The sequence below is a fragment of the Lichenostomus cassidix genome, chromosome 1 (genome assembly GCF_008360975.1).
Source record: "Lichenostomus cassidix isolate B80296 chromosome 1, HeHo_3.0, whole genome shotgun sequence".
Classification (NCBI taxonomy): Eukaryota; Metazoa; Chordata; class Aves; order Passeriformes; family Meliphagidae; genus Lichenostomus; species Lichenostomus cassidix.
Window position 1 is genome coordinate 7,146,517 of NC_139479.1, and position 24,455 is coordinate 7,170,971.

Below are 24,455 nucleotides of genomic sequence, written 5' to 3' on the forward strand. Positions count from 1 at the left end.
CAGCATCCTGCAGACAGGGACAGTCCCTGGCTGCTTCTTCCTCCTTCCCCATGGCCTCTCTCCCAGCCCAGGTGCTGGGACATCCTCCCTGCAAATGAGAGGGAGCCAGAATGTCCCCCCTGCATCATTATTTTCCTCCAGTGCTTTCCATACCTTCATTATTAAGGACAGAGATCAAAATCTTACTCTGATTCTCTTTGCTTTTGCAAATATTCCTCCCCATCTGAATTGCACACGCATTCAGATAAATAAATAAATAAAAGTTACCTCCTCCATTCCATTCCAAATCTTTGCCGGGGTGTCCCATATGTCAAATATGCAGGCTCAGCTTGGTTCAGGGAGTGGCAGAGGGGAGGCTAAAGCTGAAGAAATTAAGATTATGTGAGCTGTGCAGGAACAGGCCAGCCCTGGAGAATTCATTCACATCCTCCTGAGTGAGGGATGTCTTGAGGAGTAATGTCCTATGTAGGAATATTTAATTCCATCAGAATATTCTTATCCATTTGTGCTACTCCAACACCTGCAAGACATGCAGATTATAAAGAACTTTTTGAAGAATTGGAGTGTAGAGGCTACAATGCTTTGAAAAACAGAAACATGACCAAAGCCAAATTTTAACAGAGACCAGAGAGGAAGAGCTTAAAGAGAAAAAAAATGGAGTTAAGAATACATATGTGTTTACTTTCCAGCTAGGATTAAGCTGCATGTAACAGGGAAACTCGTAAAGGAATTTGTCAGTATTTAGAGACTTCTGCTTTTTAGATTTTTTTTTCCCCTCTGCCAAATAGTTAATTTAGGCTACAGTAACCAATTTCTCCTACACAGTGCTGGAAATGATGGCAAGTAGGACTTGTTTCATCACTGCCAACAATCTGAGTATTTCAGAAGCTCTGGAATTTTTAAAGAATCAGATCTGTGGCGTGAAAGTGGATGAACAAAGGGTAGAAAGAAGAAATAAAGGTGATTCCTGTGCTGATGAATTCCCGAGAACCTCGGCTTTAAAATAAATTTTTTTTAAAAATTTAAAAAATAGAAAGAAAAAGAACGAAAAAAGAATAAAAAAAATAATAAAGGAAGCAGAGGAGGAACTAAAATGCAGACTGGCTGTTTGTGGTGTTCCAGTCTGGACAGTCTGTCCAAGACAGGAAGCTGCTCTCATGACAAGATCATGACTCCAGTTGTGACTTGTCAGAGGCTGCTTTCCCCAGCAATGTTCCCAGGATGGAGTGGTTTGTCTGGCAGTTTTCCCCTCACCAGGAGCACAGGAGGCTCCAGCTCTGCCCTGGGATGGCAGGGGAGGCAGACTTGGAGGGAGGACTGCCCTGAAAACACTTTCTGTAGTTTCAGGCTTTTCACTGCTGTCTGGGCCCTGGCAAAGTGTGAGGAGTCAGCCCCTCTGACTCCCCTTTAGTGCTGACATTTCCATTGCCTTGGGTTAAACATGGTAGTTAAGGGACAAAGGCAAAATTAAAGTGACCCCTGTGCTGCAGGTTGGCCCTGGGGCTGTTATGCTCTGGTGGATCTATTTGTGTCCTGGTTATTTTCCTGATTCACTTGTGCTTATTTTTGATGGATTATTTTGTTTTTCTCCAGAAGTAGCACACATCAAAGACAGCTTCTGGTCAGCATCACCTGTTGGATAATAGTGGTATGGGCACAGTTTTCCTGCAGATGTTTTTCCTGGACATCCTTTTTTAGGTGAATGTATTCCTATTCATCTTTTGAGTTTATAAATCTTCATTTTTACCAAATACTGAGCATACATTTTTTTAAAAATCTTCTTTAAAATATGAAAATAATTTAAAGATATTTTCACTTTTTATTAAAAGTACTGTTTTTAATGGGGGGAGGAAACTTCTCCCAGTTTGATTTGTAATGACCAATACAACACTGTGTGTGTGCATGCAAACATGCAGGAAGAAGATCAAAACCATTTCATATATATGAAAGCTTCTCTTAGTTTGTGCTTTTTCCAGTCAAGCCTCCTCACCCCATCTGGTTCTCTGCATGACTGACAGCTGATTGCACTTCCTATTTCTAGCATGTTTTCCTGTCAGGTTATCCAGAGCTGCTACCATTTGTGTGCCACCAGGCTTCCCTGGGAAACACCACCCCATTCCAGCACGGAGCAGAGCCTCCCTGCTCCCCAGGACATCCAGCACAACCTGGGCCACAGCTGCCTGGAGATTTCCAGAGGGCAGAACTGCACATTCACTAGCAGGGCAGAGGGGGTTCAGACTCACCTGTCTCCAAAGGAGTCACTCACAGGTGCTCCGGGGTTGGCAGCTCTGCTGTAGGTAGCACTGGCAGCAGAATGTAGCTGTCTCCTCTTGGCTCTGCCAGCCTGCAGAAACGCTGGGATAGCTCCATGTAAAATAATTGGCACAGCTGGTTTTATGTATTTTTACCCATTTGTTGTTTTTTTGTTTCCTACAGCAGAGGCTGAAAGTGACAGAAATAGCTGAGAGCTGTTTTTTTCCTTTCTAAGCTGATGCTGTACCACAGTCAAGATTTTGATTGATCACCTGCTGTAGGGTGTGGTTGGAGCTTCCATTTAGCTCTCCAGCGTTCCAAATGCTCTGACTGATCACTCAGGTATTGCAGCAGACTTTTTTAATATAAATTGTTTGGGTGCTGGGACCATGGCATTGTGAGGAAGTATTCAAAATACACAGGGGTGATCAGCACTGAAATTATTCAAGTCAGTGACTTTACAGTGCTGACCATCAGCTACCAGCTAAAATACTGTGTATTTATTTATCTTAGCCACTGCTTCTATGCCCATGGCCTAATGAAAAACATTTGCTCACTAGATTGAGGACATGTAGATTTGTAATCACAAATTCGTGCACTGGAGCATAATTAGGTGGAATTTGACTGCCTTTGTAATTTTGTGCAACCATCAATTTTGTTCCCTGTGTGAAACCTTTTAAACATTTTATGATGTGTATTCATGCCAAGAACTGAGCTATGTATTTTTGTTGATGTTGGGTGACATCAACAATACTAAATTTGATTGCCAGAGTCCTTCAGCAACAGAGGAATCTCTCTGAGCTCTGAAAGCACACTAGCAAGGCAGGTGCATATTTAAGGATGGAATTTATATTGCTCCACAGCAACGCTCTGCATGAGTGGCACAACAGGACAGGAAATAAACACCTGGGTTCCCCATTTTTTCCAGTTTCTTTTGTTCTGACAGATTTGAAATCCTATAGTTCCACTTCTGTCTTCCTCCATCTGGCTTCTTTTCTGTCCTGCAATACTTGTGTGCATATGCCCTCCCTGCTTCTACAAAGATGAAAATTCCTAAGAATATGGTTCAGGGTAAAAAATGCAGGAAAGTCCCAAATCCTCACTTGAACAGAAAAAAAGATTTGTTTCTAGAGAACATTTGTGACTTTTAGCTCAAAGCACCCATTTCACCATAGCCAAAAATTGCATCAGTATAGGATTCAAAATGTCATTGTTGTTTAGGTTATTTGTTTTGTTTTGAGAGAGATGCTTATCTCCTTCCCTACACTCTGGCAGTGTGCTTCTTTGATCCATGAAGGGTGACCTATAAATCCCAGCAAGCACTTGCCAGGTTGCTCAACATTTGCATTTCAATGTCGTTTCTTCATTTCTACTTCCTTTTTTTAGATGTAACATTTACACATTTCAGATCTGCTTCAGGCTTCCCTTGCCTGTGTGTTGCTACAGCTGCAAGAACTCTGAAAGTTGCCACTCCTGCTACAGAGAATTCTAGAAAGTTGAGGGAGGCACAGAGGCTGATTATACCTCCCTCTGCCAGGTTTAGACTTTGGGGCGTTTTCTAGAAAAAGCAGCATTCTGACTTTTAAAAGCACCCTCTATTTTATGGCTTGTTTTCTCTTTTCAACCTAAGTATCAAAAGCAACAGTCTTCAATCCTGACTCAAGATTCTCTCCTTCTTCAGAGATATTAGCACTTCTTGAGAACAGCTTGGGTACTCCCCAAGCCAAATACTGACAATGTAAGACCAAGATCTGAAGAACACCAAACAAATACACATCACCCTCTGTGCCAGAGGCCAAGTTCCCCAAAGGAAAACTTTTTGGTGATCAGATCACTATTCCTGCAGCAGTTACATCCAAAATCCCACTGACAGCACTCTGTGGAGACTTTCCCAGCCTAGTGAGAGCTGCCTGCTGCCAAATACTGCATAATGACTCTCCTGCCCTTCTCACTTTGGGCACACAGGATCCCAACACCAGCTGTTATTTTCCTTACATCCCCTTCCTGCCTTGGCTTCTCCCAGTTGACTTCCTTCACAGAACTTCACCTGACAGTTTTGCTGCTTTCCTCATAGTTCCATAACCCAAAACCTGTGATTTCTGCCATATCACATAAATCTTTTCACAATTTTTATTCTTGGGGTGATTAAAATTTTAAGAGACCAATCAAGAGTAGGTCTGGTGCTGTTGATGGCACTTTCATTCTAATTAACTTAATTCTAAGTATGAAAAGGCTGTTCCTGGCTCAGTGATCAGAACTAGAATTGCCTGTTTGATGAGCAGTTATGGACCAATACTGTTGTATAACAAAGTGTGTCTGGCTTTCCTAACTCTAACTAAAGCACAGTGGCATTGGAGTGGTTCAAAATGTAGTCTGTGCTGCATGCAGCATTTTGTATTTAAGACACAGCACATATGACAGTGCTTAAAAGCACCTTTAGAACCAATTAGAGGCCTACAGCCATGAGAAGGAACAAATGTGACACTAACAGAAGTGGGAATTGCACTTTACCCTCCAAAGTAGTCTAATACCAGCTTTAAAGAGTAAAATTAGAGATCCACCAGCAGCTGGGAGAGAGCTGACAGGCAGAGACCACCTCAATGGCAGGTCCTGCATTTGACAAATTCTACACTGCCAACTTCAGACTGACTAAAATGTAGCTGTTAAATACTTACCTTTAATTATACAATCCCTTTAATCAACTAGCTCCTGTAAACCTCTGTACCAGTATCAGAAGTGGACTATTAATCTGATCAAACCTCTGAATCCATTGTTACAAATTTGAAGAGTTGTTATACAGATATTGCACTGACAATATTTACTGTATTAGCAATAAATTTAATCACAATCATTGACATAATCACTGTGTCCTACTTCTCACACCTGGCTGAGAGCTTTCCCTTGACCACTCTGCTATGGTGTGTTACAGAATATTCAATAATTACATCTCTGTCACAGAAACTGTCAGTGCAACTCTTCCTTTCTATCTACTGATATCAATCATCCAGATTAACTTTAAATGCCATTAAAAGTAATTTCAAGTGATTGTAACATATACTGAACTGGATTTCTTGGACTCAGGCAAGCCTGCAATTTGCTCAATTCAACCTGAATTGCTGTCCAAGATCTCCAAGACATGAATGACTTCAATGCCACCAATTCAGACATTCCAGTAAATGAGACTAATTCAGTGAGAACATCTTTTCTGGAAGTAGAACAATTATCTCCTAACAGTAAGGAAAATTAAGCACATCAGAGGACAAGAAGATAAAAAAAGTAGTTTCCATTCATGTTGCTGTAGTCTGGAAGATCTTTTACCACAAAAGCAAATGAGTTTCTAAGGAGGCAGTTCTGAAAAAGACCCAAGCCAGAGATCAACCACTTGTTTTAACTACACTGCCTATTTGGTTTAGAAAAATCCATCTAAGACAGTCTTTCTTTTGAAGGACAGTTAAAACTAAACTGCTGCAGGCTTAGGGCCACTGTCACATATCAGCTCTGGTCAGCTGAACAAATACCAAACAGAAGAAGCCAGATCTACAAAACCACAAGGAATAAATACATTCCAGAACAATTGTTCTGTTTTATTGAATGGCTGAAGCAGGACTATAATCCAGGTATACTTAAATCAAGTGTTGGTCCACTCTTATAATCAAAAAGAACTGATTTTTTTTTTATGATAACATCCACACAAATGGAAGGAACATGAAGCATCATAACAGGAACTTTTAACTGTACTTGACATTAGACCATTACCAGACTGGTGCTACTTCAGGATTTATAGACTCCACTGTATAGACCAGCCACACCAGTGATATTCATTTCCCAGTCATTAAAGCTCTGGGGAAAGGATCCTGTGTGGGTACAGCTCACCTCTGAGCCATCAACATGAGATCAAAATGCCATTTGTGCTACTAGAGTCCTAGTCTGATAGAAATATTTCCATATTTAGTATTTTACTAAAGAATATTTACTATCCTCTCTGAAACTTACATATAACCATTATAAATATTTACATCAAACATTTACAGCTGGTTCATAATATACAGCACAACAATTTAGCTATAATGTCTAATCTTCCAGTGTAAAAGTTTCAAACAACATGTTGCTATTGTAATTTCAATTCATCTGTTTTGCACAGGCACAGGCAGTACAGGGCATTTCAAAAACTCATGTTACAAGATTAAAAAAAAAATGGAATGATGTTACTTTAATAACAATTACGCTGGGGAGTGTTGTTTTGGTTTTTTTAAACAAGCAGATTTCAACTTCTACATCCAATCCGGTGCTACTACTAACATTTAAAATAGTCTTGAGAGGGGGAAAAAATACTTAGAAATAAATACACCTTTTAAAAACTTCCACAATTAACCATGTCAGAATATTTGTTTTCCACACAGGTTAAAGGAGACCTTGCTCTTCTTCATCTTCTTGAGCTGAAATACAGTGCAGTTCAATCCATTCTTATCTTCTGATTTGTCATCCTATAAATAATGCTGTCATAGCCAGGATCCATGTTCCAGAGGTTGTAGGAGATAACTATCACAGCTAAAGCAAGACCTATCATCATCCACAGAATAATGTTGAAGATTACAGAGTAGTCATAGTTATATGGATAGGCAAGGTTATATGGATTTTCTTTTTCAGGCTGCAATAAAGAAAATATTTATTACTTTAAAGTGAGCTGGCACACCAAACATTCAGACTCCACCCAAAGTCTGAGCAACCTAAATAGCAGAAATGCACTTTTGTCTAGAAAAATCTGATGCAAGGGCACAGAATGCTAAAGTTATAATGTGAGTGGCATTAATGGAATCCAAAGGAAGAGGGTGACAGGAAAAAGAAATCCAAAGTCCTGAACCTGGGGCAGAACAACCCAGGTGACAGCACAGGCTGGAGTCTGACCAGCTGGGCAGCTGCAGAGAGGGACTGGAGCTGCTGGTGGACAAGGGGAATGGGAGCCAGCAGTGTGCCTCTGGAATGCCACAGGGCATCTGCATCCTGGCCTGTCTGAAGTCCAGCCAGCAAGCCAAGGAAAACATGTTTTCCCACAGCTGGGAGGCAGGACTTGCATGCACTGGGGAGACAACACGGAAAGGCAAATTCTAGTAAGGCATATGGGAAAAAGTTTTCACCATGGAAGTGGTTAAGGCTTTGCAGCAAGGGAGGCTGTGGTACTTCCAGTCATGGACTTTCCAAGAACAAGAACCTGAGCAACCTGATCTAAATCCTAAATTAGTCCTGCTTTGAGCAGTAGGTTGGACTGGATAATCTCCAGAGCCCTCCTCAAGTGAACTTACTGGATGACTAAGTGAAGATCAAGGCAAGTAAGTAAGCTGCACCCACACCTAAGTCATAGTCACTATTTTAGTACATTAAAAAAAAGTTACAATCAGGTGAGGAACTGAAACAATGTGGATCACTTTTACAAAATGAGATATAGAAAGGTGTGCCTCTACTACCTGTGAAGACTGGAGAATGGAGCGAGTCTTCCTTGAGAGGGGAGAATTGAATTCCTTTACAGCCACCACTTCTACTACTGCATTCCCACCATACAGATTAAACATCTCATCTGCAAACTGGAAAAGAAAAGGTGATTGAATCAAAAGCCTACACCACACCCAGGAATTGAGCAGAGTTTTGTTAGCAAATGTCTCAAAACAGAAGATAACGGCTTCACGAATAATTACAGAAAGCTGTAAAAAAGTTTACACTATTTTAGAAATTCACTAAGTGCCAACGTTCCCCTGGTTTACAAGGCCTCTTTCAAACCCCCAATCACTGCTCAGCAGACTGCAGCTTGTGCCTGCTTTCTGGGCTGAAACTTACCCTTTCATCCCTTTTACAAAAGGTCCATCCCCACATCATTTCCTAATTATGTGTCTGTCAGTTCCAACAACATATTTAGGTTCTCAGACTCTCACTGGGAAACTATGAACCTGAATATTTTAATCTGGTCCAAATGTTAATACATCTAATATTTAAATGTATTTGTTTAAGGTTGAAGAGACCAAAGAGCAATGCTTAGAGAAAACAGGTATTTGGCTTAGCAAACTGATGCTAAAAAGCTTTTTCATCAAGCTTTGGAAACTCTCAAAAGTGACTGATCTTAATAAAAATTTAACTAATGATTACATAAGACCTATTGAAGAATTACTTTCTGGAGCACATTGATGGATGAACAGTAGTTATTTTAAAGTCTTAGAAATTTAGGTTTACATGGCTTTGTGTGCAAGGGTAAACTAACCCCTGCACCCTGGGATAAAGATATTTCCACATTTCCAAGAGTCAGTTTTTGTGAGACATGCTGGTGGTTTCAAATGCAAGGTGTTTGTTTACGAAAAACAAACATATCAAGTCATGTTGATATATGGTTTCAATACACCCCTACTCCTCTATGCAAAATATCTAAACACATTGTAGAATCATGTTAACACTTTCCAGAGAGGCAAATTGTAACATTCAATTTTATAACAACAGTATTTTAAAAACCAAAACAGAACAAAAACAAGCATGAGGCAAGCCATCACTAATGAAATGATATCTCACTGATTTGTAGTTAACACAGAAAATAATTTTCTTAGTATTACCATGATTTCATTAGGTAGAAAACATACCTTTTGCAAAGAGTCTACAAGAATTTGAGAAGCATCCTTGAACTGCTGAGAGTCTTCCCCATATCGTTTTCCAATCTCATCCAAACCAGACAGTTCCAGGGAATACAGGTCTGGAGAGTGATCTTTGGCTAAGTGCTTGTGTCGAGACAGCTTTGGCACAACATTGAGGGCAGAAAGAAACTAATTCATACACAGGTTACTTTAAAAACACATTTCACAAAACCAATTTACTTGGACTAATCCAGCCTCACTTTCTACAGTCATATTCCATATTAATTAGGAAGTGGAATTCTTGCCAATTTAACTAGAAGATGTCCATAACTGTTCCTTTTTTCAGTTCTGCAGAAGAAAGCAGATTATCGTTATGTAGCATCTGTTCCTAACATGAGGTTACATACACGGAATAGAGAGCTGTACCAAAAAGAAATAAAATACTTATTGACATCAGAATCTCTGTTCTGTAATTGCTATAAAATAAAACTTGAGAGAAAAGAAAAATGTGTAACTACAAGACTTAAACACTATCATTTCCTTTTTTTGAAGCTGGCACTTGCAAAGCTGAGTCAGCTGTAACTTCTGCCTTGTGTTGCCCATGTACTAGTTTATTGAAGGAGCATCATCCCATTGTCATTAAACACAACCAATACAATCCAAATTATTTCAAAGGAAAGTAGTGACACTCTTGCATCTCTTATACAGGTGAGAGGATGCAGTACTGATATTTGCCTGCACAAGACAACAGGCCCTGAAAACAAGGAATTTAATCCCATCTGCCCACCTATTTAAACTGCAGCATTTCTAGCCAGCAAGACAAAACCAAGTTGTTCTACCTCACAGCTACGGCTCCTCTACCTTTAAAGATGTCTGAAGTTTGTGACACAAGACAGAGGAAAATGTTTCAAAAAACCTTACCAAGCTTGCAATATCATGTAGGACTTGAAGTTCTGACAGGAAAAGCAAATCAACCTGGGGGAAAAGGCAGAAAGAGACAGGTAGTTCCTTTGGTGAAACCCAAGTTAGGGAAGTCTTCTTTTGTTGCAAGTATTTTATGTCTGCTATAACATCAGATCATGCTAGAAGGAAGTAACTCTTTCAGTAAAGTTACTTACGTAAAAACCTTTGAACTTAGTTAATTCAGTTAGCAAAAATTATAGTTGGCTCTCTTGGGCAAAGAAAGAGGGAAGAAAAAGCGAAAAAGGAGAAATGCACAAGCTAACTAAGGATATTTGAGAAAAAAAATCAAAGTTCCCACTGATGATGTTGTTTTACCTCGTTGTTCCTGCTGAGGGAGTTGAGAGGCAGGGAGCTGAGGATGGAGCTGTCCTGGAACAGGCGGTTCCGCAGCTGGCGCAGTGTGACAGAGAGATCCTCAAACACAGAGTTGGCCTTGCCCACCATGTACACTCTCTGCAGGAACAGCCACTGGTTACAGACAACAGAGGCTCCTGTTCAGTTTCTCCAGTCACACACTAAATCAATCATGCTTGCAATCTCCAATCCAGAATCCCATGTGATCAACTGGTTTTGCTCCAGCCACACAAGTGGAAAGGGGTTTCATTATTTGGGGCACCTAGAACCAGGACCGAAGCAATACTCACTTCCTCACTGGGGGCCAACTGCAACACCACGGGCGTTTCCTCAGAGAACAGGGTATGAATGGCATTTGCAACACTGTCCAGACTGAAAGGAACAGCCTGGAAGACAAAGACTAGTTAGATTTTTGGGTTAAACAGGGGCTACTGATCTTAACTAAAGAAGTCTGGAAAAGTAAAAGGGATGCATATTTCCAAAGTGATAATAAATAATGGGAACCTATGTGCAAAAGGAAACTTCACCTGTGTATCTATGAACAGACATTTTATTTGTATACATGCCAACAAAATATATTCCTAACAACTCTAAGGGACCATGACTGTGAATTAAGAGCCTTATTTAGGCTTAGAGTATAGCCTTGTTTATCAGTAAAACAAGACCAACAAGTACAGAACAATGCAACAGGGGAAGCACTCTTGTTGCAAATGGAAAGTTATGAACCACAGAAAACTGATGAGTGAAAATATACCAGCAGAAAGACCAACTGCTGAAACAAAAAAAGAGACATATAAGAAACCCTACTAAAAATAGAAGAAATGCTAGCACAGTGTAGTGCCATTACTGGCAAGCTAATAGAACTGTTAGTTTTTCTGAACACCTACTGTGGGCTTTTTCAAAAACAGAAGCAGAATGGCACATTTCCATTCACTACTTAAAGTGTCCTATGACAGAAGAAGCAACAGCATAAATTTAAACCCAGGAAATTTTACTGAACACAGTTAAAGTTTTTTGCTCCACGGGTGGTCAAATACTGGCAGAGGTTGCCCAGAGATCATGGAATCTCCATTTGTGGAGATGCTCATACCCTGACTGAACACAGTGCTGGTCAGCCTGCTCTGGCTGATCCTGCTTGATCAGGGTGTTCAATGAGAGGATTTCCAGAGTTCCCTTCCAACCTAAAGGATTCTGTGTTGCTGTAACAAGCCTGAGAAGCCTTAGCAAAGACAGACAGTGATAGCTAATGTCATCTGATGATATCTTCTTGATAAAGTATAACGGATGGTGTCTCTAAGTACTGTATTTCACAGTCAAGTACTTAAGGAAAACTCAAATGACCACTTAGAGGGCGATACAGTACATCAAAAATCAAAACCATATAAAATGCTATCACACACTTAGCTGAAGCAAAAACTTAATAATTTTGACTATGAAATATTAAGTTACTGTGGGAAGAAGTGTACTCATACAAATATTCAAATTAGCTGTCTTTCAAAAAAACCATGCTTTGGTCAAACAGTTACTGAACTCAACACATGAAGCCCTGAGTGATCTCAAAGGTTTCCTACCTTGTACAGAATCCTGAGTAGATTATTGATCTAGACAGCCTGACCCATCATTTTAGGGGATATACAAACTTCACTTGAAGTAGGGAATAAGTTAACATCAGGGGTTACAGCAGAAAATCATGTACTTGTCATTGGACCACAGGAGTCCCAGGAGCCATATGACAGTTCCAAATGTGGATACTCACGTTCTCAATGGGGTAGGAAAATCCTTTCACAGGCAACTTGTCCACACCCTTCACTGTCACCAGCACAGTGGCTCGTGGCCGGTGAAACAGATCACCCACTCCCAGCCCAGGCCAGGGGAGGTCCTAGTACAAAACAGCAATAAAAATTGTATTTCACAAGAAATACACTGAAATTCCCACTGTCACAGCACATATTATTATCCTGTTAATACCTCTGTGCAGGGCAGCCTATTGGAGATTTCATGGGGAAGTAAGTTAATACTAGACTGATTTCATCTTGAGTAATGCCTCCAGTCAATCATGAAGGAACTGTTAGTTTAAAAGCTGCCAGTAACTTCATAGCAAAGTCTACACTAAGAAAATATTATATATAATGGATACATGAGCAGTTATTTTCCATAATTGAATTATAAATAGTTCGGTCTGTATTTAGTAAGTGAAGGCTGAACTTAAAAAACCCACTAACATCTTGGTATTTTCAGTACAAGAAAGAAACAGGGTGGAAAGGAAGAGGAAGAGAGGGAAGTGTCAATCACAACAACAAGCAACTAAACTAAAATGCAGAAATTTGCACAGGAACATTAAAAGATTTCTCAGTAGCTTACTACAATTACAAATCAGTAAAAGCACAGTGGAGGCTACCCAACTGGTTTATTTAGGTAGAAAACACAAATTCATCTGTTTGGAATAAAGGCAAACAGATTTCCCCATTTATGTAAATGACATAACTGCTCTTTTCTTTTTAAAGCAAATTTAATTGAATTCTAGAATTAAATCTCACTGACATTATGATTTGTATCACCTAACAGAAACAAAGGAAAAACTTAAAGCATAATCAGGGACAAAAACGGGGTTTGTTTTTGTTTTCCTTTAACAAGGGAGGAATGCTGAATGACTCTTTCTGAGAATTCCCAATGTAATGCAGTAAGAATTCCAAATTCTCTCCAGTGGCCTCACTGCACTGTCAGCTTGTGGTCCTAGACTACATAAGCTTGTTGGTGAGCTGCAAGGGGAGTACCTGGGCCCTAGAGTACTCTCCTTACCAGGGCAGGAAGCTGCCCACACAGTGATCTCTGCCTTAGGGATAGTGTTTTTAGTAACTCTCAGTTCCAGGGCTGAACTGAATAATCATTCAAACCTGACTTCCTGCCTGCTTCTAGGATTTGAAATTATACTAATAAAAAAATATTTCTAAAGGATGCTACAGACCCATCACAAATGAATCCCAAGCTGTGGCAAAGGCACAGAGTGACAAGTGAAATGCTTTTTCTATGATCATCATGACATATCTCTGGATAACCAGGATGCCAAATGGCCAGAACAGGCCAAAACCCACCATTTTGCTGGGTGTCTTTACATGCAACACACACAATACCATCCAATATACTAGTTTTTCTTGATAAATAATCAAAATTTACTCCTTAGCCATACTACTCATACAAGTTTGTTACTAGTTTGATGACAAAAAAAGCAGAATTAATTGACAGAAAGGTATTTTCAAATTCCAAATGCTTAGCAAGGATAAGCAGCCTTGCATTCAAACCAGCCTTATCAGACCTCTTTCCTAGCTGATGTATGGAAGAAATGCTGCCCTCACCAGCACTGTGAGAACGCCTCAGCCTGCAGATTTCAATATCTGGATGCACACAGACACTGCCAAAGATATCTGGCTATTACACTTTCATCTACTGCTTCAACAGCCATTCATCCCTGCTGAAGCCCAGCAAAAAATTCAGTAGGCAAATGGAATCAATCCAAGGGCTCCTGCTCATGTGGCCCACTTTAACATTGCTAAAGCTGTCCTGGAGTACTTAATGTGGAGAAACACTACCACAAATCATGTTTCTAATGTTTTGAATTGCTTCCTAAGTAACCAAGCTACTTGCTCTAACTGCTCAGCAGACAGGCTTGCTGACCTGACAAAATGCCTGCCTTGCCAAGCCATTTCTTACAATCTTCAGAGTACTCAGGAGCAGAGCCCTACAGAGAGCTTGTGGGCAAGAACTGACAGTGGTTCCACAGATTCTCAGCTTGTGACCATGGATGGGGGGGATACAGCATACAGCTGGGTCTCAGAGGAACTGAGGAACAGCACTGGAAAGCCTCTGCAGGCTTCCTTCTACAGCTGGTGACTCAAATGAGCCAGCTAACACAGCCTCTGGCTGCTCATATGACCAACACAGCTCTATCTTGGAAACCACCTCTGACAAGTCATGCATTCCTCAAGATAAACAGGGTGATATTTTATATATTCCAGCACATGACAGGAAGGTTTGCATGTTGAGTGAGCAGGTCTGTAGTTTTAGAGGTGTTTCACAATCAAGACCTGGCACATACTTCATCAACAGAAAAGCCCATGGTCAGTGCAGCGACATCTGGGATCCGCTCGCCGGGAATCGGCCAACTTCCATCCCGGAAAGCAACCGACTGAGGTGATCGTAAGACACTGAATTCACCACCCCAGACACCTAAAAAACAAACAGAAAAAGCTGTCAGAGCTCCTACAACCTTTTGCTTTCATAACATGGGGAAAGAGCATAGTTAGGAAAGAGCAAAGAGTTCTTCCTCCTTCTCATGCCTATGAGTTTATGGAAAGCAAGGAATGAGAACTGATCACTTTAATGTTCTGGAATACAAAGCAAGGTTTCTATACAGCAACGACTAAGAATGAACAGATCCATATTAACAAAAGCAGGACAATTATTCAAACAACAGCATAGCACAGTTCTGTGTAACAAGCTGCAGGTAGCACTACAGTTCCAGCCTGGTAAAGCAAAGTGTCAATGGAGCCAGACAGACTCCAGAAATCCTGCTGAGCTCACAATGCACCAACACAGGTCTGTTTGCCTCCAGGACTGCTTGGCACAACGCCTCTGTTCAGGCAGGCAACAGGCAGAGCCACAGAGCCAGGAAGTCCAGTGGAATTTGTCAGTGCTGGCTTAAGCCAGGCCCTGCCAGGACAACCTGGCTCCTGCAGAACAGCTCCAGTGTCCCTGCTCTGCCTCCTCCAACTCATGGCCCTGTGAGATGTTTGTCTTCCTTGGATGCAGTGCTGGACCTAAGCTGATCCTGTGGAGCCACAGCCTGCAACACTTCTCATGCCTGGGATTTCACTTACCTGGGATCCCCCTTCACTCTCTTCCCCATTACCTTGGATAGCAAAGTTGACTAAACGCTCATTTCTAAACTGTTTTATGATGATGGTAATTTACAGCATAATAAAATCAGAAAGGACTCCACAGAGACAAAAGAAGGGCTTGTTTCAACCTGGCTTCCTATTTTAAAGTCACTCAAGCTGCAATACTGTGTACACCAAGATTTATCTAAATAAATTTTAAAGCTTATTTGGTGTATATAAGCAGTAACATGCACAATGCAAAATTTCAGGCATACACTCCCCAATGATCTGTCTGAGTAGGCTTCCATCAAAAAACTGATTTGATACAAGAAAACCAAGTAATAGAGTAATAACTATTTGCAGGCCTCTAAGTTCAAGTTCTAATTCTATAATGAGTCTGACTGCAAACTTCAAAATTACATGAATAAGGTAACTGCCTAAAGAAAATAAAAGTATTTATTCATATGAGCACTGAAAATTGGTTACCAATCCAAGTGGCAACACACAGGTCATCTACAAATCTAAAGGCTATTTACAAAAACAATGCAATAGTAAATTGATGTTTTGCACAGCTAAAAACTTTCCTAACATTTACTTAACTAAAGTGACCTTGAAGATGCTGTTTCAAAGCCTGGGTCATGATCATGCATAAAAATGTTGTCAGTAAATCTGAGCTGTGTTATGATAAACACACCTAAGGACAAAGTACTGAGATGTAGGTTGTGGAAGGGGGAGAAAGGCAAGAAAAGAGGCCAAAGCAATTGATAGCCATGGTGCAGATTCAAGAATTTTTTATTTAAATTGATGTGCTCCTTGAGTGGCCTCCTACGAGTTTTAATGGTGGATCAACCCACATTTTAAATGACAGAAATATTTCCAGATCAGCTTTAAGTAAGAATTTACAAAATGGCTACAAATCCACAGGATTTCACTTGCTGCTCTCCAGAAAGCTGTTAGAGAGTCACACATGTTATTTAGGACAAACTGGCTTAGGGCAAGATTGCTCAGGTGGACAAAATCAGAGCATATACAATTGAATTTCCCTCACTAGACTTGTTCAAGATTACAACAATTAAAACTGAATCTGAAGTTGGGAACACCAGCAGATTCTCTCTAACTGCTTACAGAATACTTAACCAAATTCCTACCCTGCTGAAGTTGTACCTCAGGCTCTCAAAAGCCTTCGTGAACCTGGAGAACTAAAGAATATTGAGTGAGAAATATCTACAGGGCCTGGAAGTGCCATCACAAGCCTGACTCACAGCAGGTAACAGAGAGGCTACAGTGACCACAGAAACAGCTCAGCAAAACATGGAAATTTGGACAGAGTAACAAAATTATGTGTGTCTATCACAGAATCATCAAAGCTGGAAGAGACCCCTAAGAGCACCAAGTCCAACCATCAGCCCAGCATTGCCACTGTAACCCCCAAAGCAGATCACCCAGTGACAGATCCAGACACGTCCTAAACACCTCCAGGGATGGTGACTCCATCACCTCCCTGGGCAGCTTATTCCAATGCCTCACCCTGGCAGTGATTTTTTTTTTCCTAATATCTAATCTGAATCCCTCTGTCTTAGCTTATAAAATGGGGTTTTAATAGAATTATAAACAATATAAATGAATTCAATAAAATAACACATTACATATAATTATACATGTGCATTATAGAAAACATACGATATACTGTCTACATTTATGTAACTTTGTGATATAATTAGAAAAATAGCTTTATATAAAGAATTTACACAATAAAGCCACAGAAATTAATAATGTAACACGAAGCAGTCCTTGGATTGAAAGGGACAGGATGAAAGGATGAAAGGGCTCGAGCACCATCTCCGGAGGTGGATGGCAGAGGGGGTGGCGCAGGGAGCCGCAGCACGATGACAGCCCCCGCTGGGTGCTGACCCTGGCACACACAGACACACACAGCCTCCCCACCTTCCCCCTCACCGCCCGGCCCCGCGCCCCTTCCCCACCGCTGCGGCTCGGCCCTTCCCCACAGCCTCCCCCTGCAGCGGCCCGGCGGCCCTCTCCGCTCCCCTCGGCTCTCCCCCACGCCGGCCCGTCCCCGCTCACCCACCGGCGACACAGGCCGCTGCCAGCAGCGCCGCCAGCCCCAGGGCCCGGCCGGCCCCGCCGCACCGCCCCATGGCCGCCATCAGCTGCCGCCGGGCCGCGCCGCCGGACAGACACCCGAGCGCCCCGCCCACCGCGCTGACCGACAGCCCCCGCAGCCAATCCGCGTGTAAAATTCCAGGCGAGTGGGCGGGACCCAGCGGAGCTGACCAATCACCGGCGCAGCACGCCACGGCAGTATCACGGGGCTGTGCGGTCAGCTGTCCCGCTGGGGGCGGAGTCTGAGCTTGAGTGGCGTTTCCACATGACCAATCAGATCGCGAACAGTCTCTGCACCATTTTCGTACCCGCACTGTAAGCCCAGACGGAAGAGGCGGAGCCAGTTGACAGCTGATCCAGCCAATCGAAGCGCGAGAGATCAGGCTTTGCCCCGCCCACGCCGGTCAGTCCGACAGCAATTGCGCGGGGCGAGGCTGTGATTGACAGTTGAACGCACCATTCAGAAAGCAAGGCGCCGGCTCCCCCCTCTCGGCGCCCGTGTGGCCAGGGGGTCTCGGGGTGTGAGGGCGTGGGGGGATGTCGTGGTGTCTTTCCTTGTCCGTGTCCTTGTCCGTGTCCTTGTCCATGTCTGTGTCCCTGCCTTCAGTGGTTTCATCCTTAAAGTTTGTTGAGAACATCCACAGTAACACATGCAATGCCTGCCCAGCCATGCTCCTCTCACTTCAGCTGTCCCCGCCTGTAATAGAACAGGCAGGTGGTGCGCATTGCTCAGTGTGTGTTTCATATTCCTGTAACACGCTATGACCATCACAATCAAGGGAGGTGTTCTGGTGAGGATCACCCGGAGTGCTGTGCTCAGTTCTGAGCTCCTCAGCCCAGGAGAGACATGGAGCTCCTGGAATGAGTCCAGCAGAGTGACAAAGATGCTGAAGGGACTGGAGCATCTCTCTGAGGAAAGGCTGAGGGAGCTGGGCCTGTTCAGCCTGAGATACCTGAAACAGAACCTCATCCCAGTGTGTCAGTGTCTGCAGGGAGGGGTCAGGGATGGACCAGGCTCTGCTCCCTGCTGCCCAGCAATGGGACAAGAGGAACAGACACAAACTGATGCACAGGAAGTTTCACCTGAACATGAGGAAGAATTTCTTTCCTGTGCAGAGACCAAGCACTGGAACTGATTGTCCAGAGAGGGTGTGGAGTCTCCCTCACTGGAGATGTTCCAGAGCCATCTGGACACAATCCTGTGCCATGTGCTCTGGGATGACCCTGCTTGAGCAGGGAGGTGAAACCAGATGACCCACAGTGACCCTTCCAGCCTGACCCACTGATGAAGCTCCAAGTATTTCTTGGGGTCTTTGTACATTTTTAGGCTCCAGGATCTTGATGAGGCTCTCTGCAAGTAAAGGCGTAGAAAAGCAGGCTTTGGGGGTGAATTATCACATAGCATGGGAGGTGAAGACCTCTGAGGGCATTGTTAGTAAAACTGTGTTATGAGCAGTTCAAATTAATACTCATTCCTTACTCTGTGTTGCGCATCACAAAAACAGCACCACATAATAGATTCTGTAAAATAAATGCAAATAATTGCTTGAGATTACCTGATTCAGAATAGTTGCTTTCTAGTGGGTTTTTCCATCCTGAATTCCTCAGAAAGCAATGTGTGTTAGTTCACAGGAAATCCAGCAGTGCTAAGGAGTGTTTTATGTGCTTAGCTGGAACACAGTACCTGTGTCACATCCACATGGTAAGACTGTATTTATGTGCAGAACATGCCAGGTATTACTAGCCACACAGCTTTTTGGCCAGCGCTATTCTGCTGTGTATGTAGAAATTCCAGCCAACTATAGAAATACTTTGAAAATCTGACTGAACAACGTTTCCTGGGAAAAAAAAAATAAGGTTGTCTAGGAGGATGAGCGAGTGGGCTGGGGAATGCAGGTAGTAAAATGAAAGTGTGTTTACAACAAGTGGTATTAAAGAGAGTGAAGTTGTATCCCTGCCAGTGCCATATGATGGTGTGTGACAATGGGCAAATCACTTAAACCCAGCTTTTCATAGGTGGCAATAAGAGTCCCTCCATTGTCTGTGAGCTGTTTTGCATAAATTAAGAGGAGCTCCTTCTCCTACTGCTGCCAGGTGGAAATCACACTTTGAATATGAAACTCATGCCAGATGCATAGGGTACTCTAAAACTCAGCAGCCAAGCAAGTTATGAGCACTTCAAATTAATACTCACTCATTCCTTATTCCTCACTTATTCGTGTATTGTGCATCACAAAACACACACTGCATAATAGCTTTTGTGAAATAAATGCAAATAAATGTTTGTGAGATTACCTGAATACTGTGGCAAAGATATGATCAAAATAGTTGTTTCCTGATGGGTTTTTCTGCTTTCAGAACAGTGTTAGAAAAGCACACGGGAGAGAAGGCCTGGATCACTGAACAACAAAGATACTGAATGATTGCTTTTCAGTGTGCCAAGCTGGTTTGTCCACTGAGCAAGGCATGATGATTTTAAAAAGATAGTTTTCTGTCTTGCAAACTGATAATGCTACCACAGCATGTAAGCCCATGGGTCCTGGAATAAGGTTATGTGGGTTGCCTTATTTTTGGCATTTGCAGTCTCTTGGACACTTGACTTTGCAAGTGTAGTGTGCCATTTACTGGGCATATTTTAGCATAATTGCACTAAGTTTTCCTGTCTAGGAAAACATGGTTCCTGCACCTTGTAGTCTGAAGTACAGATGAACTGCAGCTATGCTTTGTCCTCCCCCTTACCCTTCCTTCTCTTCAGATTGTATCTGCACCCAAAATATGCATAGAAATAAGGCAAGAAGAGTGACTCAAGGCAGTAAGTTTGTGAAACTACTAGAGGGCACTGGGGGGATGTGTTTGTGTCTTAAATGGGAAGGTAGTGGAAAGTGCAGAACAGGGAAAGGACTGTATGAGGGAAAAAGTTTCTTCATCTAAATTAAGGATTTCCTACAAATATGATGTGGAAAAGAAGGTGCCAGAGTGAATAAGACTGTTTTGAAGAAGTTGTTTCTCTTATAACTGTTACTATCTCTGTGTTTCATATCTATGAATGTTAGCCATCATTTCAAATTTTGTCTGAATCTCTTGACACTGTTTTCCATAAAGCATTCACTCTGAAAGTCATACCACAACAAAAGGGTATCATGTTATTTTTTTCACATTTGCAGAAGTAATTGTATTTTTGAGACTTTGGCATTCACATTCCTATTTTCTGAACACTTGCTGCTAGGAATACTATAATGTAATTCTAGAAATAGAGAAATCAGAGTTCTGTATTTGAATATTCTTATATTCCTTCTCTGCTACGCAAATTGCTATTCTTCTTGAAATCACAGCACAAACATGGTTTCTGAAGAATTCTCTGTCTTACATTTTCCTGTTCTCATCTTGGTTTCTTCTTTGGGAAGATAATAAATAGAAGCAATATTTTTTATTGTGAAACAGTCAAGTCTCACAAACTCTGTACCAGTTTCTAGTGCCCATTGGGTATATCTGTATGTCAGTGAAGCCCAATATAAGAGAATAATACCATCACTTTGTAGGCTGGCAGAGTTCTAGCTATTTTCTCTAGGCTTAATTTAGATCCCAGCTGTGCTTTGAAGAGAGTGAGTTTTGTAATCCTGTAAGCAATACTTGTGACAAAATCTACACGCAGTAAAATTATTCTATTAAACTGATTTCATTCTGAGCTTCTGCTCAGGGCAAGTGAGGAATTGAGACAACATGCACATTAGGTCAGAAATAATTTTTATAAAGCCATATACTGCTAGTAGCAAAATCAAAGTGCCAGCTGTAGGCAAAATACCAGCATTCTCTGGCTCTTTCAGTAGTGTGCTGTGCAGAAATGTCTTCAGCAGGAATTGTTCACGTGGCACTTGGATGCTGCCTTTGCCTCGAGCTCTGTCTGTACCAACAGCGTGATGGGTGACATGATGGTAGAAGAGGGAGTATGAGGAAAAGGCTGAGTCAAAGAGCCCACCAGTGGTCTAAACTGGACTGCTGTGTTATCACTGGATTTCATTCTGTCACTACTAAATCTGGTCTGGTTTCTCGCAGGGTAATTGTCTCAACCATCATTTCCAAAATGATGCTTTAACTGGAAAATGTTTGCTTGGCTGCTGACTGGGCCATCATATCCTACTGGAAAGAATGAAATCCCAGTGCCAGGTGCCACTCGGAGTTATCAGCTCCTGAACCACATGGGGTGAGCAATGCCCCTTTTGGTACTAGGCTTTACAGTCTCACAGGAAATTTATGCACAGAAGTTCAGCATAAGATTCTAAAATAAAACTGAGCAAAGAAAACTCTTTTTTCTGTGATGTTTTCTGACCATGGCACATTGATGGAACATGAGTAAACATTGTAGTTAGTTGGGCATCCCCTGTCCTGGTGTGGTGGGGGAATGGGACAAGAAGACTGTGTTGGGCAGTTAGTTTTGGGGCTGCTGATATTCTTGGAGGTGAGAGATGAGACAATTGTGCTCAGCTTGGTGGTTTATACTGGGTACAACTTATACAGGTCTCATGTGAAAAGTTGTTGGTCCTTGCTGCTGAACTGCTTTGTGGTTTCCTCCCTCTTGTCCCCTTTTGCAGACTCCATCTATGTAAGCAGAAACAGTTGTTTTTGCAAATGTGGATACCAAGGCTAAATAAATCAAAGACAGCTCAAATAATTTCTAAAGGACTCAAAAACAACCCTCAAAAACCAATTAAAAAACCACACCTAACCCATTGTAACTGAGCTAAATCTTAGGCTGTGTCAGAGCGGATTTCATGAAGACTCAAATAACAAGCAAAATGTGAATTTTGACCTCTCTAAAAGGTGGATTTGTCTTCCATATTTCTTTGTGAAAGGAAAAGTGGCCTTCACTTTTACTTCTGTCAGTCAATAGCTGTCTTAAAAAGGATTGCCAGCTTTCTCTCTTGTAGGACTGAGCTACAGTTAAAGCCTCCAGATATGCACAAGAAGCCCATTTTAGGGTTTGGGGTTTTTTTTTGCTAGGTTATATATACACATCATATAAAGGAGACTATGCATCTCTTTCTGCATATCAGTATAAACATCACAATGTCAAAATTGTGATCTTGTGATGCAGCTCCTGTAGCATTTTGGCATTTTCTAACAGTTCTTACCATTACCTTGTTTGTGACTTTGCCAGCACCCTTGGGCTCCCTGGAGGTGAGAGAGTCCTTGTACACATGTTTTGTCAAAGGCAGTGCCAGTCCTGCAGAGTTTGTGACTATACTTCAGCCTGTGCTGCCCTCTCAGCCCCTCTCTCTGCCTTCAGTGATCACAGCTGATTTTTAGAAATATATTTTACATTTTGTTCTAGAACACAACACTGCAGTCTGCTGAGACTGTAATGTTGATGTAACAGTTCTGAGGAGGATGGTCACCTGTAATTCACTTGATTTTAGTAGTTTCAAAGTCACGTTAATCACTATCTTTTAGTTAAGTCTGCTTAATCAAAACGCATTTTAACCTATTTTAATGTCATTAAAGATAGGGGGTGAGTATGGTTTTAAGGGTAATTGATATAATTAAAGGTATGCAGCTTCCCTGTGTTAACGTTGTAGCACTAATGAGGAATGAAGTCTGGGAGAAAGAACCACTGAAACTGAGAAGAGTATTTAAGAGATGGGTGTGTGTGCTGCGTATGAATGGTAGCTGATCCGTGCGTTTCGTTTCCCTTCCCCTTTTCCCGGTGATTTTGGCAGAGGGCTGCAGCAGCCCTGGCAGGTGTAACGCCATCCCCAAACCTGGGCGCTTTGGCACCATCGCGTGGTGGAAGCTGCGCCTGCAGCCTCGCTGGGTTTGTGTCGCATCCTCGGACCGAAACTTACAGGAAAGGCAAACTTTTGGGAGCACTTCATCTGCTGTCCCCTCTACAGGTTCCCACCCTGTCCCACTACCCACCCTTTCTGGGCTAAGAGCACCCACGGTGTGGGTGACAGAAACTGAGTCAGAACGAGTGTGGAAGCCCACGAGATAAGGGCCTGATGTGTGTCTCAAACACTGATAGCCAGGTGGCTGTGGAGCCAACCAAGGACTGGTGGTAATAACAGACAAGAACTCTGTGAGAAAGAATAGGATGTGGCTGGAGAAGGGGCTCTAAGGAGGTAGGGCAGCACTTTTCTGGGACAAACATCCTTGTTCTGGCTGCTGGAGATAAGCACAACACAGTGCAAGCACAGGAATGAGCTTGAGAGGTGGGTATGAACTGTAAGGGGGATCAAGACCACTGAAGACCCCCAAAGCCTCTGACTCATTTCCAGAAAGGTCTAGAGGAGTGAACAGTGCATGACAACTAATTTGCATAGAAAGCAAGAAGCTTATCTACAGGGCAGGGAAAACTTTTCTAAAAAAAGATGCAAAACCTAGGGTGCTTGCTCCACATGTGCACCCCAGGACCCTGGACACCATAACTGGATCAGTGCTGGAACCAGGCCTGGTGGTCTCTTTTCCTCTTTTTCTTTTCTTTCTCTCCCCTTCTTTTATTCATCTCTCTCTTTCCCTCCTCCCTTTCACCTTATACCTTTATCTTAAACCTGCTGCTTATACTAAAATGTCAGGGGCTAACATACCACTTTCCATGCCAAGTGTCTAGTTTGCTAACAACACTTTGTAAGCTTTTGTAGACCCTCTGACTTTTATCATTCATTTTGACCACAACCATCTACACATCTTGAGTGCTCCCTTCCCTTTAAGGAAGGAACTTCATAACAAGGAAACACTAACTTTTGGTGAGAACTGGGGTGAAACTGGCATTTGCTGTTTCATTCCAGGTCAACATAGACTTTAAGTTATTCTATCCCACTTGTTTGAGCTTACATGGTTTCATAAGAAGTAAGAAGGCAATTCACTACAATTTATTATCTTATTATGAGGGAACTTGCCTTCAGTAGTGCCAGGCTAAATCTTACAGACAATCTGCAAAACCTCATAAACTGCACTGTGAGGAGATTAGCACACTTTAGCTGACAACATTTGAGGCATCTCTGTTCCTAATTCTTGTTAAAGACTGAAACTGGTACCTTAGTCATCCAAAAGTTAAAAGATGAGCATTATCCCCTTTCTGGATACAAGAGCAGTACCACAAACATTATCCCTTCTCTGGCACAACTGCTTAATATTTAGCATCAAAACCCAGCTTGAGCTTGCAGGTGTAGGCCTGTCTGCCACTTGTCACACAGTAAGTGGGGGAGTGACTCTCCAGCAGGTCAGAAACTCAGCAATAACTACCTGTGTCTGTACTCAAACACAGCTGTGACAGCAGGGCAGGGCT

The 24,455-nt window shown here is 42.1% G+C and overlaps 1 protein-coding gene across 1 annotated transcript; it reads right to left on the reverse strand.

The window, feature by feature from the left end:
- Window positions 1-5,812: 5,812 nt before the first annotated feature.
- ATP6AP2 (ATPase H+ transporting accessory protein 2) lies at window positions 5,813-17,289 on the reverse strand. The gene is made up of 9 exons (XM_085048985.1): window positions 17,139-17,289; window positions 14,272-14,402; window positions 11,935-12,057; window positions 10,469-10,564; window positions 10,140-10,277; window positions 9,783-9,836; window positions 8,871-9,020; window positions 7,716-7,832; window positions 5,813-6,901 (listed from the first exon to the last, which is right to left on the reverse strand). The coding sequence occupies exons 1-9, from the start codon at window positions 17,215-17,217 to the stop codon at window positions 6,707-6,709; spliced, it is 1,083 nt and encodes a 360-aa protein (XP_084905111.1). The 5' UTR covers window positions 17,218-17,289; the 3' UTR covers window positions 5,813-6,706.
- Window positions 17,290-24,455: the final 7,166 nt, after the last annotated feature.

Coding starts and splice junctions, on each gene's coding strand:
- ATP6AP2 (XM_085048985.1), bottom strand. CDS start 17,217: ATGGCGGCCATGGGGCGGTGCGGCGGGGCCGGCCGGGCCCTGGGGCTG. Junction 9,837..10,139: donor CCCTCAGCAGGAACAACGAG/GTAAAACAACAT, acceptor CTTTTCCCCCAG/GTTGATTTGCTTTTCCTGTC. Junction 7,833..8,870: donor TTGTAGACTCTTTGCAAAAG/GTATGTTTTCTA, acceptor TTTCTTTTCCAG/TTTGCAGATGAGATGTTTAA.